Here is an 18871-nt window from a genome sequence, read left to right as displayed (position 1 = left end):
CTCCGGGTGCAAATCAAAATCTGCTGTGTAAGTGTAGGTGCTGTGAACCAATCTGACCTCTATCGGATATGAAATTGGCATGGACTGGGATCAATTTTTCCCGTCTTTTTATTCTTCTAGTATCGTTGTCCTATCCCATACCTCTTCCTTCAAAGTCGGGTGAATGTCTCTAGCAGAGCAGTATGTCACTGAAAAATCACCACAATCATGAATTTGATCTGGGCCCTAAAACTTCTCCAAAGCAATCCACCTCGAAGCGATCTGCTGTCAACTCGAGACGAGCCCTCTCCACTCTCAGAAATCGAGCGAAGAGGCCTCATCGCCATCTCAGTGCTGGCCGTGATCTCCTCCATCGCCACGTTCAGTCTCCTCTGCTTCATCTCCTACCGACTCATCTCCTGGAGCGGGGGCAACTACAAACGCTATCTCGGCGACAACCAGTACGTCCTCTTAATCTACAACCTCCTGCTGGCCGACCTGCAGCAGTCGCTGGCCTTTCTGATCTGCGCGTATTGGATCGTGCACGATGCCATCCGCGCCCATACGCCAGCGTGTTTCCTGCAGGGGTTGTGGCTGCAGGTTGGCGATCCGGGGAGCGGGTTGTTCGTGCTGGCTATCGCCGTTCACACCTTTATCCTCGTGAGGTCCGGTCGAAAGCCTGAACATCGGTGGTTTCTGACCGCCGTGGGTGGTGTATGGCTGTTTCTGGCGGTCCTTGTCATCGTGCCGCTGGCTTCGCATGGGACAGGCGTCTTTGTCCCGTCGGGGGCGTGGGTAGGATAGCCATTATGTTTTTATGCAATGCAGTTGTATGATAACCTGTCTAGTGCTGGATCAACGAATCCTACGAGTCGGATCGACTGTGGACACACTACCTGTGGATTTTCCTTGCGGAATTCGGCACGCTGTTGCTGTATACCATCATGTTCATCAACTTGAGACGGCAGATGGCCGCATCGACCATCCTCGGGAGCCTCCACGCCGAGAACCTGCGGCGACTGCGACGGGTGGTCAGCTACATGGTGATTTATCCACTGGCGTACGTGGTGTTGTCTCTCCCTCTGGCAGCTGGACGGATGGCGACTGCGCGGGGATCGACGCCCAGCATAGCGTATTTCTGTATGTCGGGGGCCATGATGACGAGTTCCGGGTTTGTCGACGCCATCATGTACACCTTCACACGGCAGAACCTCCTCTTGGAGTCGGAACCGAGGAGGGATCGCTACAACCGCTGTCAACGTAACCACCACCATCACCCACAAACCCAACTAACAACGATCATCACCGCGATTGGCAGTCCCAATTCTGATTCTCCAAAAGCGGGATGGAAGCTCAATCCATTCCGGGGGTGTACTACCGGCAATAGCAATCGATTTCGTGCTGATAGGCAGGACAACTCAACAGAGCATGCTGTCTTGGGTGAGGACATGGTGTCGCTGCCACCGATGGGCAAAGTATACCAGAAGACGACAATCGAGATCAGACACGAACCGGTCAGCGAACTATCCGGTCGGGATCTGCCGGATCACGATTGTTATCATTGTCGCTACTATCATGATTATGATTATGATCTGTCCTCGAGTGCGGAGCGGATGTGGGGGAAATAAAAAAAAATCACATTATGGACAGACAGACTGCCTGGATGTCAGGAGAAAATTTCTCTCAACGGCGGCCTCTTTTCGAAGGAGACACTGTTAATAAGACACTAATGTGTATAGTATATATGCAATATGATAATGAAGAAATGGCAAATGAACATGGATATGGCCATGACTATAACATGTATTCTTGCATTCCTTGCAGTCATTCAATTAAGTCCACCCATTACTTATTTATTTCCTTTTTTTTTTCCCTTGAAATCGAGACCATCTATGTGTCATATCCGTACATACCTGCAGGAAAGAAAAAAAAAGAACATTATGTCAGCAGAAATTATGATAGCTCAGACGACAGGGGTATCGGCCATTTCACTGAAAAAAAAAAGAAAAAACAATGTCGAATCTCAAAACCTTCACAGAAACGTTGGGAATTTCATATTTCACTCCTCTCCTACTCCTTTTCCTCCCCCTTGTCTTGGAATTAACACTAATGCGTCACCGTTTGTTGCATTCCTGTCCCTCCCTCCAGCTCGTGCAACGGCTCAGCAGCGCTCAACTCTGTTCGTCCATCCTTACCCTCCCGGGCAACTCGTGCTTCTTGTCGGACACTGTACGAGCGCTATCTGCTGGCTTCTCGAATGGTGTTACTGTGACCTGCGGAAAAGGAGCAAAAGGAAGGGGGGTATCCCCCGTCGGGAGCTGGAGCTGGAGCTGGAGTTGGAGCGACTTCGCCAGGAGGGACGGACGTGCGACGATACAGGAACCACAGCAACCCTGCAATGAGGAAGAATCCGACCACGGAACCGATGACGATACCTGCAATCGCGCCGCCGGACAAACCTGCTATTGAACTGGACTGCGGCTGTGAAGTGGCAGTAGCAGTTGGTGTACTTGTCTTGCTAGTTGGCAAGGCCGTCGACGACATTGTCAAAACGTAGACCCCGACTCCGGATAGACATTAAACGACAGCAGATCCAAACTGGCATTCTTCTGCCAGACAGGGCACGAATACCCGGCCTGCGAGGCGCAGCTATCGTCGCGGAACAGCGAGAGACAGTGCATGTTCGAGTTGTCATCTTCGGGATCCCAGCTGAACTCGTGGCCCTTGGCGTGGTTGATCTTCTTGCAGGGCTGGGTTCCGGAGCCGTGCTCAAAAAGGACTGGTTTGAGGCGTTTTGCCAGACGAATGTCCATGCTTGCGTTGACTGAGTGACAATAAAAGAGTGAGGATGATCGCAGGTGGGGTCATCTTGCTTTAAGGTATCTTTCGAACAATGATGATTGTGTATAAATCTGTAATCAGAAGAGCAAAGATGCCCTTCGCATCATCTCTGTCTTTAATTACATCGAAAGACGTACAAACATCAGCAGATCTAATTATTATCCCGCCAGTATGCCCAACACAGGACGAACAACAGTTATAACAACACCAATCCTACCACCCCCATGCAATTATGAATCACATTTCTGTCCTCCCGTCATACTCGGCGCATGACCCATATTCAGCAAGTGCACCGCAACTAGAAAGCAATCTCGTATTCCAGAAGTTGCCTGATCGAATCATATTTTATGTGGGATGTGATCGACATAGTTACGCTTCTCCAGCGGGGCCTAAGCGAGACCAGCATTAAATGATTGGTATGCAGTGCACTGTACGGAGGAGGATATTGAGTCAGCCTGATCCTGCCTAGTTGTTGACAGGCTAAAGGCTGAGATCGACGGTCTTGGTTCGAAGATTACTTGCATGTTGCGGTGAACTGCGGGGTTGCTTTTAGCTTTGCCTTTACCACGAGTGAGGCCTATATATAGCGTTCGAATTACAATTTTCCTAGAAGAAGGTAAAAGGAAATAGTGCACCTCTGTTCTGCTACATCCCCCACAGAACAAAATCAAAATCAATTCGTACAGACTCCAGCTGAAAAGAAAAGAGTCAAGGTCGCATCCTTGAAAAAAAAATGTCTGGAATTTCCAAATTCCTTCATTCTCTTTCCTGGTTGGACAGCGTGTCCCCGCAAATACGGGGTCGGGAAATATGCATGTTACCCTAGCATTAGCATGCAGAGCCAAGTGAAGAACCTTGGCGGACGTAAAAGGAACATTGATTGATGACTATTAGCTTGATTCCTGCTTGATGCTGTACTTAGCGCCACTCTGGCAGTTCTTTGTCCTTGTTGCGCGTGATATAAGTGAATGAGGCTCTGTCGGATAATAGGCTGGCTGGGTCGGTGGGTTTGAAAGAAATTGGTGATGTAACTACATTATGGAGGTGCCTCTCCTTCTCCCTCCCTTTGTTATTTCCTTTTTTCCGTTTTTTGTGGTAGTAGTAGTAGATATGCATGAAATATGAATTGTAATAAGTCAATAAATTCCTATTTAATTCACTAATACCAGTACCAGCTTGACATAATCCTACAAACTAGCAAAACTGTTATAGACATGAATAAAAAACAAATTGAAAAAAAAAAAAGAGAGAGAGAGAGAGAAAGGAAGAGGAAATGGCAAAGTATAGGGAATGAGGGGATGTAAGAAAGAAAAGTGACAAAGGGGGAATAAAAAAAGGAGAATAAAAAAAGGAAGAAAGAAATAAAGAAAGAAAATAAAGTAGAAGTAAATAGAAAGATAATAAATAGTTAGAATATGTCAAATAAAAGGAAAGTAAATGAAAAAGAAGGAAAAGAATGAAAAAAAAAAAACTAGAAAAAAAAAGGAAGAAAAAGAAGAGAGAGAAGAAGAAGAACTCCCCCTCAAGTCCATTCAACCTTCAGATGATAATCCCTTATCGCTATTGTATTGACAATTCTCCTGCTAGACTCTAGACCCTTCCCCTCGCAAGACTCAGCAGATGGCGAACATGAGTCCCATGCATGGCATCATAACCAAGGAGATGACGATCCGTCAAAGTGAATGGATAATAGACGATGGAAGTAGTCTGCCTAGGAACGGAACACCTTTCGAGGATCTAACCCTTTACCCTTGAAGTATGAGGCATCACACCCATTTATTGTATCGATGCAGTCCTTCCAGTCTGATTGCTGGGGTTTGCAGGCAGGCTCACGAGGGTCTGGGCGGTCTGACTCGCGACGTGGGAGGCCGAGATAGGGACCCGGGTCCTTGTTCTTGTTTGCACCACTGCCGCTAAGACGATCTGGCTTTGCGCCATTGTTGGCTCCGTTGGTGGTGTCCTTGTAGTAGAAGGAGGACTTGTTCTAGTTCTGGTTGTTGGATTCAGACATGATTACCACGAATGTCTGTCCTTGGAAAGGTTGGATGGACGGTAGGCAAGATTAAAGCAGGTTCTTGAAGAAGGATTGTATGTAGATAGGCAGGTAAATTGTTATTTTCTTGATAGTCTGGAAGGTTGGATAGTTCTCTAAAAGAATGGTTCTATTCATGAAGGGTGCTGCATTTATAGTACCACAGACTTACTCATTGCGCTGACTCGATTCGTAGGCTTGTAAGTCATGGAGTCATTTTATGTGTCAGAAATGAATAACTAAATATCGGAATAACTGAATAGTTAATTGCTTTTTTTGCTTGTCTTGATTGATATGTGAAGAAGAAAGTAACATTCCCTCAAGGCTGTGTAATACTGTTGAGTCATCCCATTGTGTCATATCGTACGGAGGTTTGCATTCTAATGGATATTTTCGTTCTAATGGGTATTGAAGACAATATTTTTCTATGGATAGATATTTTAAGTCGACCTTCATATGGTGGTATGTATGATTTCTCACGCAGCTAAATAAAGAAAAAGAAATATAGAAAAAAAAGGCAAGAAAGTAAGATAAATTAAGGAAATTCATACCAAATTTGTCAATTTTTCAATTTATCCATGTCACCCTGTCTATTATTCCATCTGTCCATTCCCCTTGCCCATTCACACATACAGTACCATTCCTGATTGCATCCACATTGAAGTTATCCACCTCGCTTGCTCCATCTATCAACAAGGCAATTCTCCCTCTTCAACTGCTCCTCCAGACATTCAAATTCATTCACCAAAAGGCGCGCACTGATCAGCAAAAACAGTGCCTTGTTAACATCGAGATTGGGCTCCTCCTCGTCCATCGCCTTCAGATAAGCCGTCGTCCAGGCGTTGCATCGATCGCGCACTTGGTGTAAGTGATGACATTCGGTCTGCAGCTGACTCAGGATTTCCTCTAGAACTTGATCGTTGACAGCAGCCTGGTTGTGGCTGGAAACCTGTTGGCTTCTGTCCTTTGCCTGTGGTGCAGCGTCGTTGGGTAGATTCTTGATATCTGCCGGTTTGCGTCCTTCACTTCTCATTCTGTTCGTGGATGGATTGGTTTTATGTCACAAAGTCGTATTGTGGTGGTAGCTAGTACAGCAACTCTACCAGAGAACCCAGGCTGGGGAGGAAAGAAGCCATCTATGCGGGGGCGAGAGGGTTGATATAGGTCTGACATGACAGACGTAGGGCTAAAGGCTTCTGCCGTCAGGTTGGAACTTCTCAAGTCCATGCCTTTGTATCTTTATATCCCGTCGAGTTGTCCCGTTAGAGGGGAGGGATAATGGATGAGTGTATCCGACAGGAACTGTACCTTAATGTATGGTTTTAGCAGCTAGGGATGTGTTGTCGTATTTGCATAGACACCTCTTATTAGAAGTGGATGGCTCAGAAGAAATGAAAGTGACAATTCGTATAGTCTGGGAGATTGATACGTATACGCATTGGTAGGTGGCAAGTGAATAGTGGACTCGAGGAATCCACTTCTGATTCTTGAATGAACAAATGCTTGAATATTGTCCATCCATGTGCACAGACAGCACATTGTATTCCATTATTTTTCTTTTTGTAGGGAAGCTCTGTCTATATGATGACTCATACAGTGATCATCTACTACAATTATAGATCAGAAACAAAATTATGGGAAAAATCTGACTCAATATAGATGACAAGACTTCAACTAGTAATACAATAATCTTTGTCTTTCGATTGTGTGTCTGTATTCAACCGTTACATTTAAAACCCCAAACCCGGTCGAGGCACTCTCCTTCAACGCCCGGAGTCGCCTCAGTACTTTCAACCTAACACCCGCTCGGCTCAGCATTGACTCTCTACGTCAGAGAGATTCGACCTGGCATCCTAAAGCGGTGAATCCAGATACTGCTCGATTTCACCGAGCAGTCGCCATATCTTCCGGCGCTCTTCCACGATTTCTACCATGTATTTTGCGACGCTCATTCCGCTGGAGAGTGGCTCGGTGGTTCCTTTCAGCTCGGGAGCATTCTGCCCGGGGAATAATGGCAGACGGCAGGATTGGAAGTCATGGAGCGAAAGTTCCTCGGCCTCGTCTGCTGTCAGGTCTCAGAGTACGGTCCGCGCGTGGCAGGGACAGTAGTGCACTATCTCGAGGGACATGTCTTTGATGTTGCGTGAGGGAGATTTGATCGGGGAGCCTTCGATTTAAGAGGGCTTTGCCAGTTGATATAGACCAAATGTCTTTGTGCCAATGATTCGAGACCATTTCTATTACCGGCGATACTATATAAAGCATTCTTTGATTCTACATCAATGAGCTCTTTTCATTTATCCGAATCAGATTGGATCAGCTGATACTGACTCAACACCGTCATGTGTCATAAGTGTCATACCGGATGTGTCAGTCGTCAGCCGGTTGTCCATATGCACTTTGCTGAGGTCAATGAGTCCTGCTCTGCTGGAGATTTGTTATTCCAGGATATATGACCTGAGAGTTGATTGAAAGCTACCGGCAGAGCGGTTTCAATGTCATTGGTATAAATTACCTTATACCCTGATTAAACAAGGATCACAGTACATAAGAATTCAAACATTCCTAATAATCAGAGCTTATAAACTGTCGTTCATAGGTATACATCTGTCATTTTAAAATGAATTCACTCAATAAATTACAATCAGCAATTCTATACTCTGACATGAACCGATTGGGGGAACCTAAATGTGAAACAGAATTTAATCAACAGACAGGGACAGAGGATGGAAAGAAGGAAAGAAATGAAAAAAAAAAAGAAAAAAAAAAGGGAAGAAGAAATTGTACTCCCACACACACACTCACTCACACCCTACATCATACATCCACACTAAGTGCATCCCTTAAGTAGAGGCCCTAGTCCTCTTGCACTCCAGTATCATTCTCATCTTGATCAACCTTCTGCTTCACACTAATCTTGACCATAGCCAACTCCTCACGCATGTCCTTCACAGCAGCAGTAAGGTTTCTGAGAGCAAGGTCTCTGAGAGCATTGTGCTGCACCGTGTCATAACCCCCTTCAGATGTGCCTACAGGCGTCAGGTCCTTAATTTCTCTCGTCGACTTGTGGTGGTCAGGGTCACCATCATTCTTACCTGCTCTTGCCGGGCCATCTGTCTGTCTGAAATTGTTCTCTAAGTTTCTGCCATCATGATGACCCTGCTGCTGGATTCCCTTGTGGTTACGAGGCCTGTTGTTCGATTGCTTGTGGAGGACATTCTTGACCGGCTTCAGTTCTGGCGCCGGTCTTAGCCGCCGCCGTGGGTTCTTTGGACACTCGTGCCTCCCACAATTTTCTTTTTTGTTGACTTCCAAAAGCTTCCTTTTGTCGTTCGGGTCTTTTGGCTCATACCATATACAGCCACAGGCATACTTCGTCTAAAACACGTACCTTTAGTCAGTGTAAACTCTAAGGCTAGTTGGTTAGATATTGGGCCCTACCGCTACTGCGTTTTTTGGTATCTCATACCCTCGATCATAATATTTTTTGGCGGCGGAATTGTTACCCCACATGATCCTGCTGATTGACATGAATATATCTGCTTTATTGAGGTAGATAGAGAAGTAGATAGGGAGATAATATCCCGGTGAACCTGGTATGGCAAGAAGATTGAGATTGAGTTTACTGGAGGAAGCTCGACTTCGACAGACAGATACTTATATTTCCATATTGACTCAGTGTATATGTCATTATGGGATATGTGCGTCAGGAGAGGGGAATAAACCCTCTGTATGCAGTTGTGTCAGCATCAGAATCACTGCCTCATATCTATGACACATGGCGCTATAATTGTGGCATTTAGCATGAAGCAATTCTCGAAATACCGGATATTTGCACAGTTTGTAATATACTCGAATATAATGTAGTTGCAAGTTAAGCCTTGATTCCTAGTGGTAATGCATACATGTAAGTAAGGTTGTCAGGAGAGACTCAAGTCTTGATACATGCAATGCAACCTCCGAAGAAAAGAAAGCCATCAGTCGAATCAGATCAGATAACTCCACACCCAACCCACAACCACCCAGAACTGAAAGAACCATCCCAGGCGATAAAAGGAACCATCGCACACGACTGAGCTGCCACTGATTGCGGCGGCGGCGGCGGCGGCGGCGGCGCCACCCCCGCTAGTCCGGCCACCCCCTATCCCTTTGAACTCGACGATGTTGAGACTGGTGTCGCTGTCGCTGACGTTGGTATTGTTGACATGCGAATGCGGCATTGTGGTAGGGCTGGAGACGCTGTTGACGACAGTATCCATCAACGAGGGTGTTAGGGTTGGAGTGCCCATTGTCCTTTTTATGCTGGAAGCAAACAGATAGACAGGTTGACAAATGCAAGGTTAAGAGCCAGTCTGTTCCTGTTTTCTACATTAGCATTGACAGAGAAGAAGTAAAAGAACCAGTAATACCTTCTTTACCTCTCAAAATGTCCCTTCTCAACTTAGATGTGGTACCCCTGTCAAAGAGGAAAAAGGCTCTGTCTGTCTGGTCTGGACTTGCTGTACTGGAGAACAGAGAAGATAGAACAGAATATCGAACTCAATGAATTTATATCAGCAGTGATCGATCGATCGACTGGTTGCGGTTGAAAAAGCGTAGAATCATTCCTGCCGTTATGTTAGTCTTTGTCGGTGAGAGGCCGTGTATATGCAGAACAATGCTTCATATTTTTGATTTCTGGCTATCTCCGTCATTGTCAGAGTCATATCGAATTTACAATCACTACGTATATGTTTACACTAATTTGCTTCACCAGTTGTAGACTTGAGTTGACTCGTCAAAAAGAAAATGTTTGGTATTGTATATCGTTCGAAGATCCATCCCTTGAGCAAGGCTTGCGTGTAGCAAAGGACATAACTAGAGTATTATTATACCAACAAGCATGCAAACAATGTAAATAGTTGACAGAATCATTATGGTGTTCCCAGTCAAGACGACAACCATTACCATCACGATACTTTTCTTCTTCCTCCCTGACTCACTACCCAGTAAATGCCTGCTTTTCCGCCTTCTTAGCCGTCCATTTCCGGTGCAGGATCAAAGTGATGATCCCAGTGCACACTAGGAAGACGATGCAGAATACCACGATGACGCCGTATTGCTTAGCCGCCCAATTGTGTCGATGATGATGGGGTAGGGGGGTCGCCGCCGCCATGACAGAGGTAATTGTCGATACGGAGTGTCTTGAAAGACATCGTCAGCATAATAGCTCATTTACCGAGTTGTATTCTTAGGACAAGCAGCTTACTGGAATGGGATCGAGTTCGGAAAGAAAGGGAGCGAGCTTAGTGAAACACGCCGATGGTTGTGAACGAAGAGTACAGTGCCCGCTAGCAACGAATGCGCTGAGGAGAAATGTAATTAGCACGGTCCAGCGGACAGAAGACGTCAATTAACGATAAGAGTAGTTTCAAATTGACGATATGAATACCTACTGTGTAATTTGCCAGAGACGATGATCCCTGCTGATGCTGCTCCTATAGCTAGAATTGAGGGTGACTGGCTGGAGCAAAGGTCTTGTTGGATGGTGTCCTCGCGTCCTGCAGAATCGAACCAGATGATATGAATCGTTCAAGGAAGACACACTGCTCCGCACAACAGCAAGCATCAACGCATCTCATGTCAAGAGGGGAGAAGAAAGAGAGACTCTCAGCACCGCGGATACCGGTGGTTGGCGGATGTCCATTTTCAGGCAGGAGGAAACGAACTCAATTCCTGCTGCAAGTCTCTTGTATTCGATGTGCAGCTGCCATTAACTCTCTTTCCCTGGTTGATGACCGCTGGCGAGGGACTGGTATGCAATCAGGGCTCTGGCTCAGCTGTTTGACTTTAGACAGCCGGTTTTCTTTAGGGTTTTAGGAGAAGGAGAGTTTAGAACATGCTGAAGATGCTGACAGAGCAGCCGCTCTCTTCCGATAGATCCAAGCGAAGCTGTGATATGCGCAGATTGTCGAGATGATACCTGTCCTTTATCTCTAGGAAGGTTCTTGACAGTCTGGTTGTTAAGAAATAGCGGATTGTGTATTTATTCTCCATTTGGGTTTCCTTTTAAATTAACTACCGCTTTTCCTTTGATTTAGCAGAAAAGAAGCTTGGAATTCAGCGGGTGTTTCTTCCGGGTTGATGCGTCATAACTGGATCATCGTGCCTTCACCACACCACTCTAGCAGTACAACAGCGTTGCTACTAGTCATGCGTCGAATATTGCTTGTCTTGGATAAGTGCATTTATCTTTTCTTAACACTAGAGCTATACACATACCTACTTATCCTATACGTTGTTGGAGAACGCATGTTGGAGCTTCGCTAAGAAGTAAATATCAAGAAACTGCTTAGTTTGCAACATCCTATTAGACTGTTATTTACAGGATTTCTGACACATCCATACGACATGACGGTTCAACAAGATCAGAATCAGTGTAGCATTGATTGTAGTCAATTTCGTATCACATAGCGCTTTCAATAGAACCACACACAGCACACAGGATAGCTTCGAAACTCCGATATAAACGCTCTCTGGTTGTGCTCCGGGATTGACACGGCCAAAGGACATTCACAATAACACGAAACGACCCTGGAACTTCCAAGTGAAGACACCAGCTTCCCGAAAAAACCGCACGAGTTTCAGGTGACAGAAAGCCGGATAACCCCAAGGGAATTCCGCGAGATCGTCTTCAATACGCAGCGCGTTGGGTTCGGAACTCAATCCATAGTCTCCTTGCCGCCAGAATCCTTGTTGTATCCTATCATTGTCATCTTGAACGAGAAAACAATTTGATGTACATCCTGCTCCTCTTGTGAGGAATTTCTGAATTTCCATATTCCCATTTAACAGCGTCACGGCTTGGGCATGTTCTCCTGCTAAATGATATGTCGATTGGTTGAACTGATCTGGCCCTTTCCTCTGGGGCCGTAGTCCTTTCATATGAAGAAATTGCTTTTTCGTAATCTTGGAGCCTGATTTCAACGGTTTCAAGAGCGAATTCTTCGACGACGCCCAACGGAGCGTGACGCTGAACTGTGACATCTCTATCTGAATCGTTGCGAATATGAACAAAAGAAAAATTGGCATCAACCAATGATTATAGATGCCGTCGGCGTGTCCGCATTCTCTCTGGGTCAATGTCTACGGTTCCACCCTTATCGATGAAAAGTCTCTTATGTTTTCGAAGAAGTGCTTTCGAAGAAGCCTGTGAATTTTTCTTGAGCCTTCAGCAGAGGTCAAAAAACTTCAACATTGTGAGTCCATGCAGCGTAGTCCATACGCATTTCGTGCCGCACATCACACTGGTTTTGGTGATGCAGGGAAGCCTCATGGAACTGGGATCAACTTCTTCATTTGGAAATCAGCCCTGATCGGGTAGTAGCTGACCAGGCCCCAGGTCCGCAGCTCTGCATATGTCCCGTAGAAACATGAAAAAAACAGTGAACATCTCCCAGATAGTGTGGCCAGTTGGATGGGCTATCTGATAAGAACTCGACTGTTATGACATGGACTGGAATATGACTGCGTCTGCGAGTAGTTGATGAAGTTCCCTGCCTGCAATTGGGAATGACCAATCTCCACGCATGAGTTGGTTCTGTTGAACCTGTATTTTCAGGATTAAGTTTCATCTTTCCACAATTGCACTCGCACCAGGCGTGGCTGTAGCCTCAGCGGCTTCTACAGCGCGCCCTCGCGATTGGCTTCATTGCTTCCTTCAGTCGATGCAATCGTGAGTACTGCTGTTGTGAAGATCCATCGTACGGGCCTCATATTTGCCTGTGCTGCTGATCCGGCTCCAAGAGGGAAGCGAGAAAGCTTCACAGGATTCACTGTAGTCCTTTCAAGTATTGTAATCGAACCGTACAGATTCTTCTCTCCATCAAGCATTTCTCCTTAAACCGGTCCAGTAGATCTCCTGGCATAATAGGTATCTCTGAGGATGAAGCATAAGTCTGTAAGGTCTCATATCGACCAGTCCTTATACCCACGCGTCGGATAGCTGGACGGGTATCCTCCGATTTTCGATCCCAGGGTGGTTGAGCAGTTTGCCATCGTTCAAATAGCGTATACGCATAAATGACTGTTCGCGCTGTCGTCCTTCCCGTTCTTGCTGCAAGGGCGTTTTGGGACGCCTGCAGTCGCTCCCTTAAGACAGCGACCTGGAGCGCGTAACGAGAGATAGATAGCCCACCTCAAGGGCAGCTGCAGAGGACGGTTGTCAGCTTAATGGACACGAACAAGGTCTGCAATTGTCAGGGCGTTTTTCAGGAACAAAATAATAGCATTCTTTGCAGTTATGTTTGCCGAATGCGCAGAATGAGCACTTGCCATCTGCATTCCGTTGTCTCCCTTGAAGCCACTGTTCCACCCATTTGACAACCGTCGTACCATTGGGGGAAGATTGCGTCGCAGATCGTGATGATGAAGGAGCTATTGCCTTCTCACAGAGCTCGAGAAGTTCAATCTCTGTCATCTTTCCTGGCTCAGGTCGCCTCTGAGATCATTTTTAATAGCAGTAACCCACATGGGAAGTAGTCACCCACATAGGGAGTTTGTTTTGGATTCCTCGTAGCATCAACAGCGTTACAGCTAGAGGTTGGATATACGTACCATCAACACGGTTTGCCTTCTTTACGGCTTGTCGAAAAGCATTGATATACTGCTCCATCGTACCGTAGTCTTCTCTCTTCATAGACGTCGCTAGCAAATAGCTATTGCCGACATCTTCCAGGCCACAACCAGTGACCATTCTTTTGATCGCGTCATAGGTTTCGTCTGCATAGTCTGTTGGTGTAGGCGACAGATCTATCTTTTCAACGAGCTTGGCATCGAGCTGCTTTAAAGGTCGCATGATTTCGTCTATATCCCGAGACGTCTGTTGTGGGAATGGAGCGTTCGAGCTTGTTTTTCGAACGACGTCCCGGTACCGTAGTGTAACTCAGGCAAGCAGCCATCAACGAAGGTTCCATGCCAAAGGGATAAAATAGCAGAGACGTCGTGAGTTCTTGGGAGCACAGTACAGGGAGGACTGCTGCTGTCCCAGTAGCAAATAAATATTTTGACAACGGTATTGTGATCAAATCATCAAGCCTGATGTCGAGGAAGAAAAATATAATTAATATATTCTACTGCCATCATCCTTCTGGTTATAACCTCTTGGGCTCACCACGGACAACACCTATATCGCATTCGTCGATGGGTCAACAAGAAGGTTCTTCATTCCCCATCCTAGAAGCTTTTCCATCGCATCCGATCAATGAGATTTCTGGAGGTGACGTCTCCATGGAGTACTGTACAGTACGCTGTATATATAATTTTGTTGGTGCAGAGAAGAAGAAAAGAGAAAGTGTCTCCAACGAGGGTGAGAAGGACTCTTAAATGTCACTACCGCCTACATTCACTGGCAGTCTGACAGTGACTGTACGGAGTAAACTCCATGCCTAGGTCATTCACCGCTTTGTAATGACAGCTTCTGGAGTGAATAAAGACGCAGCTATCCGAAACAACGAACGGGATATTCCGTCAAAGTAAAATCATATAAAACTTGTGAAAATCTGGTTTTGTACGGAATATAGCTAGCTAGTCTTATCAGCTAGAAGCTAATAGAAGGTCTAGTTCTTCGTCACAATTATCGTGATGGGCCATCCGCCGGTCCAACCTCGGAAGGCTAGAGTGCTCTTTAAACGGGGAATCTTCTCCGGCCTTCGGTCGCGGGGAAAGCCGATCCCCATATGGAGATAGATACCCTCTGGGCCGGCATTCACTCACGGAGAAACAGAAAGGCTTGCCATGCTTCTATTCCACACCGAAAGCGAGCCGACTCGGGGGTGCGGCGTGCCGGCGGCTAAATTGGCTAAAAAGTGAATCGATATATCCGACTAAAATATTTCTCCCAGTAGGCTACGTAATTGCTGCTGCAAGTATAGGAGATTAGCCATTTTTCGTACTTTGTAATTATTTTCTTTTTTATTTATTTCTTCCTTTTCTTTTTTAACCCCTTTTTCTTTTTATTTCTTTTCTTTTCGTTCAGTGCTGTACGTCTCTTCTATCGGCACCTGCTGCGGGCCAGCGCCTTCGGAGATGCTCCGAGAGCCGCGGGGCATTGGATCGCGGGGACTGAGCGCGCAAAGCATCCTGTCCAGCAGACGCCTTTAAATTCAGCACGTCGATGGCTGCTCTTTTCTGCTGCAGAGTCTTCAGCCTTCTTGAATACTGCGCGCCATCCAATCCAAGTGATTAGACATCCACAGCTTCACAGCTTCGACAGACAGTACGACTCGCCATGTCCAAGCCAACCATTGGCTTCGTCGGCCTTGGGGCCATGGGCTTTGGCATGGCCACCCACCTGGTCAAACAGGGCTACACGGTCAAGGGCTACGACGTCTTCCCCAAGTCGGTCGAGCGCTTCAAGGAAGCTGGCGGTGTGCCGTGCTCCAGCTTGGCCGAGTCGGCTGAAGGCAGTCTGTACTACGTCTGCATGGTGGCGTCCGCGCCCCAGGTGCAGGAAGTGCTCTTCAATGAGCAGACTGGCATCGCGAAGGGTGAGTTTCACACGCCTATCCTTTAGATTACCTGCTGACAGACTCTAGTCCTCCCCCACGGCGCCACGTTCATCCTCTGCTCAACCGTCCCGTCGACGTACGCCCAATCCGTCGAAAAGGAGCTGAAGGCGCGCGGACGCGACGACATCTACTTCATCGACAGCCCCGTGTCCGGCGGTGCCAAGCGGGCGGCCGATGGCACGCTCTCGATCATGGCCGGCGCCAGCGACGCTGCCCTGGAGAAGGGCCGGTTCCTGCTGCAGGAGATGGCCGACACGAGCAAGCTGTACCTCGTGCCTGGCGGCATCGGCGCCGGCAGCAACATGAAGATGGTACACCAGGTGTTGGCGGGCATCCATATTCTCGGCGCCAGCGAAGCCATGGGTCTGGCGGCGCGTCTGGGCCTGGACGCCCGCACGACGGCCGACGCCATCATCACGTCGGACGCCTGGACGTGGATGCACGAGAACCGCCTGCCGCGCATGCTGGAGGAGGACTGGAACCCGGGCGCGAGTGCGCTGACGATTATCCTGAAGGATGTGGTAGGTGCAGCAGAATCGACACAGAAAAAAAAAAGTCCATGCTAAGTGAATCCAGGGCATCATCACGTCCGTCGCGCGCCAGCACCAGTTCCCCACGCCGCTCTCATCCACCGCCGAGCAGACCTATCTCACCGGGCTGGTTTATGGCTGGGGACCGAAGGACGACTCGGCCATGGTACGCATGTACTACTCGGAGCCGATCACGCAGGTGCAGGTGACCAAATCGCCCGAAGAAGTCGCCCAGGGCGTCAAGCTGGTGACAGACCTGATGAAGTACACCAACATCGCCGCCGCGGCCGAGGCGATCGCCTTTGCACGGTACCTGAAGGTGGACATGCAGCAGTTCTACGAGCTGGTGGTCAACGCGGCGGGCGCGAGCAAGATGTTCGCCACGCTGGGTAAGACGATGATCGAGGGCATCCCGACGGGCGCTGCGCCGGCCGGGACGCAGAGCATTGACGACGTGGTCCGCGAGCTGTCGGCGATCCTGCAGCAGGCGCGCGACCTGTACTGCCCGCTGAACCTGGGGACGGAGGCGCTGAATCTGTTCCTGCTTGCGCAGCGCGCGGGATGGGGCAAGGAGGCAAGTACCAGTGTGCTGAAGGTGTGGGAGAGTTGATATATTACTATCTAAAAGTGTTTTCCGTATATTTTCAGTATATAGGTGGTTTTTGTATGTACACTCTGCTTAGAATATACCATGTGTTGTCTTGATAGAATAAACTGCCTGTACTGTAAATGCGCTCATTGCCACTGATAACCACCATCTGACGAGACACCATCTGGACAGAATTGACTTTCTTGCGTACAAAGTACTCAAGTAGCAAACAGTCACAGTCTCAAAAATAATAATGTCCCCCGTACAGTATTCATCTTCGTGCCTGATCTGTCGCTCGGATAGAAGCCCGACTCGACGCCGCGCCGTGCTGCCGAGCCCGCACGTTAGAGCGGCGGGCATTCTCGGAGTTTGTCCGATGCGGGAGGACTGCCGGGATGAATTATTTGCCAGAGTATAGAATAATAGCCTGTCTGTCTCGTGTCGTCGATGGACAGCTTGACTGTTTCTGCTCGGGCATTCTGATTGCGTTTCTTTGTTTTTGATTCAGGTATGTACTACGGTTCTGCGTTGTCTCATCCGTCAAGAGACCAGATTATCGATCGATCTGTGCTGACCCCACATTAGATAGACATAATTCCGGCCTGTCCAAACAACTCTCCAGCCTGACAACTGAACTGACAACAATTGATCCTACACCACCTGGAGGCATATTTTATTAAAGTGAATTGACATGCCCACCCACCCCAAACTCCAGGGCAACCGCGCCCTCGCCATCCTCGACGCCGCTGCAGCCGGCAAGTACGCCGTGCCGGGCATGTGCTGCTACAACATCGAGGGGATTCTGGCGACGGTGCGCGCGGCCGAGGCCAAGCGCTCGCCGGCCATGATCCTGCTGTTCCCCTGGGCCGTGCAGTACGCTGACGGGTTGCTCGTTCACGCCGCGGCTGAAGCGGCGCAGAAGGCCAAAGTGCCCATCTCCGTGCACATGGACCACGCCCAGACGCCTGAGATCATCCGCTATGCCGCTGACCTGGGCGGCTTCGACAGCATCATGGTTGATATGAGCCACTACGAAAAGGACGAGAACCTGGCTCTGACGCGCGAGCTGACGGCGTACTGCCATGAGCGCGGCATCGCGACCGAGGCCGAACCGGGCCGTATCGAGGGCGGCGAGGACGGCGTCGCTGACACGGCGGACCTGACGGGCCTGCTGACGACGCCTGAGGAGAGCCGCGAGTTCGTCGCGACGGGCATCGACTGGCTGGCTCCGGCGTTTGGCAACGTGCATGGCTCGTACGGCCCGCGCGGCATCCAGCTCGAGTACGACCGGTTGGCGAGCATCAACGAGGCGGTGGGCGACCAGGTGCGCCTGGTGCTGCACGGCGCCGACCCGTTCACCGAGGATATCTTCCAGAAGTGCATCTCCCACGGCGTGTCCAAGGTCAACATCAACAAGGTCATGAACAACGAGTATGTGCGCGTGCAGGCCGAGCGCGCGGGCAAGGCGCCCCTGACGACCGTTCATGAGGAGGCGACGGCCGCGATGCAGAAGGCGGTTGAGCGGATTATGGATATGTTGGGGTCGACGGGGAAGGCATGAACCTATGCATGCGAATTAATTGATCACGATGGAATTGAATTGAAATCGTATTTGGTGGAGGACTTGATATCCATGCCATAGTTCAAGTTCATACGGAGTACAGTTCAGATAGCATGTAAATAGCCTATTCTCAATATATCCTTGTCCATAGTATGATCTACAAGACGCAGTCTATCAGATAGATAGAATAGAATAACGAAAGAGATAGAAGAAGATTTCTCGATGATCCTGACGAATCAGCCTGATACATGTCTCTGTAGTGATTGTAAATTGTATATACGAATCAGAGAAATTACCAGTATGGCAGACTCATCATTCCAGCTCTGTTTGTCTGAATCAGTCTGTCCGTATTTGCTTTCATGTCGAGGTAGTAATAGCTGCAAGCACGTGGTCTGAACTCCTAGTGCCACAATAAAAAGGGAAAAAAAATAAAATAAAATAAAAATAAAATAATGTGAAGGGCCAAAGCCTTGCTGTCTAGAAACTAGGAGCTCATAAAAAGGATTCGCTGGGGAAGGAAGAAAGGAAGAGAAAGGCACGCGAGCTGTATCAACAGGAGTCATGTGATAAACAACAAATAGACCAATCAGAAGACGAGAGCGAAGCTGAGTCAGCAATATGGGCTTAGCCCGCAACAATACCCCCCTCCTTACTATGGATTCCCTCAGTGTGATGATTGTAAGTTAGACTGTCAATTTGACTGTTGGCGTTGAGTCTTGGTATCCCCCTGGCGATGAGCCTTCCTGGCCTCCCAAACGTCAAGGGCAACTGTATCTTCCATATTCTTTGCTG

At 48.1% G+C, this 18871-nt stretch overlaps 6 protein-coding genes across 6 annotated transcripts; 3 read left to right on the top strand and 3 right to left on the bottom strand.

Annotated features, from left to right (window-relative positions):
- Positions 1-207: 207 nt before the first annotated feature.
- On the top strand, positions 208-1607 carry T310_9941 (uncharacterized protein; the record flags this gene model as incomplete). The annotated part of the gene is made up of 2 exons (XM_013467623.1): positions 208-774; positions 828-1607. The coding sequence occupies 2 exons, from the start codon at positions 208-210 to the stop codon at positions 1605-1607; spliced, it is 1347 nt and encodes a 448-aa protein (XP_013323077.1).
- Positions 1608-2217: 610 nt separating this feature from the next.
- Positions 2218-2792, bottom strand: T310_9940 (uncharacterized protein; the record flags this gene model as incomplete). Its single annotated transcript, XM_013467622.1, has 2 exons — positions 2218-2497; positions 2611-2792. The coding sequence occupies 2 exons, from the start codon at positions 2790-2792 to the stop codon at positions 2218-2220; spliced, it is 462 nt and encodes a 153-aa protein (XP_013323076.1).
- Positions 2793-7708: 4916 nt separating this feature from the next.
- On the bottom strand, positions 7709-9072 carry T310_9939 (uncharacterized protein; the record flags this gene model as incomplete). The annotated part of the gene is made up of 4 exons (XM_013467621.1): positions 7709-8190; positions 8244-8267; positions 8322-8580; positions 8869-9072. The coding sequence occupies 4 exons, from the start codon at positions 9070-9072 to the stop codon at positions 7709-7711; spliced, it is 969 nt and encodes a 322-aa protein (XP_013323075.1).
- Positions 9073-12514: 3442 nt separating this feature from the next.
- Positions 12515-13688, bottom strand: T310_9938 (uncharacterized protein; the record flags this gene model as incomplete). The annotated part of the gene is made up of 5 exons (XM_013467620.1): positions 12515-12666; positions 12702-12996; positions 13029-13039; positions 13226-13331; positions 13362-13688. The coding sequence occupies 5 exons, from the start codon at positions 13686-13688 to the stop codon at positions 12515-12517; spliced, it is 891 nt and encodes a 296-aa protein (XP_013323074.1).
- A 1431-nt stretch (positions 13689-15119) lies between these two features.
- T310_9937 (3-hydroxyisobutyrate dehydrogenase) lies at positions 15120-16539 on the top strand (the record flags this gene model as incomplete). The annotated part of the gene is made up of 3 exons (XM_013467619.1): positions 15120-15378; positions 15427-15920; positions 15976-16539. The coding sequence occupies 3 exons, from the start codon at positions 15120-15122 to the stop codon at positions 16537-16539; spliced, it is 1317 nt and encodes a 438-aa protein (XP_013323073.1).
- A 670-nt stretch (positions 16540-17209) lies between these two features.
- T310_9936 (Fructose-bisphosphate aldolase) lies at positions 17210-18079 on the top strand (the record flags this gene model as incomplete). The annotated part of the gene is made up of 1 exon (XM_013467618.1): positions 17210-18079. One exon carries the CDS (start codon positions 17210-17212, stop codon positions 18077-18079), a length of 870 nt encoding a protein of 289 aa, XP_013323072.1.
- Between the last annotated feature and the right edge of the window lie 792 nt (positions 18080-18871).

Source organism: Rasamsonia emersonii (assembly GCF_000968595.1).
Source record: "Rasamsonia emersonii CBS 393.64 chromosome Unknown ctg1118621762273, whole genome shotgun sequence".
Taxonomy (NCBI): domain Eukaryota; kingdom Fungi; phylum Ascomycota; class Eurotiomycetes; order Eurotiales; family Trichocomaceae; genus Rasamsonia; species Rasamsonia emersonii.
Note: the sequence above shows the minus strand (reverse complement) of the source record. Positions and strands in the feature narration are given on the sequence as shown.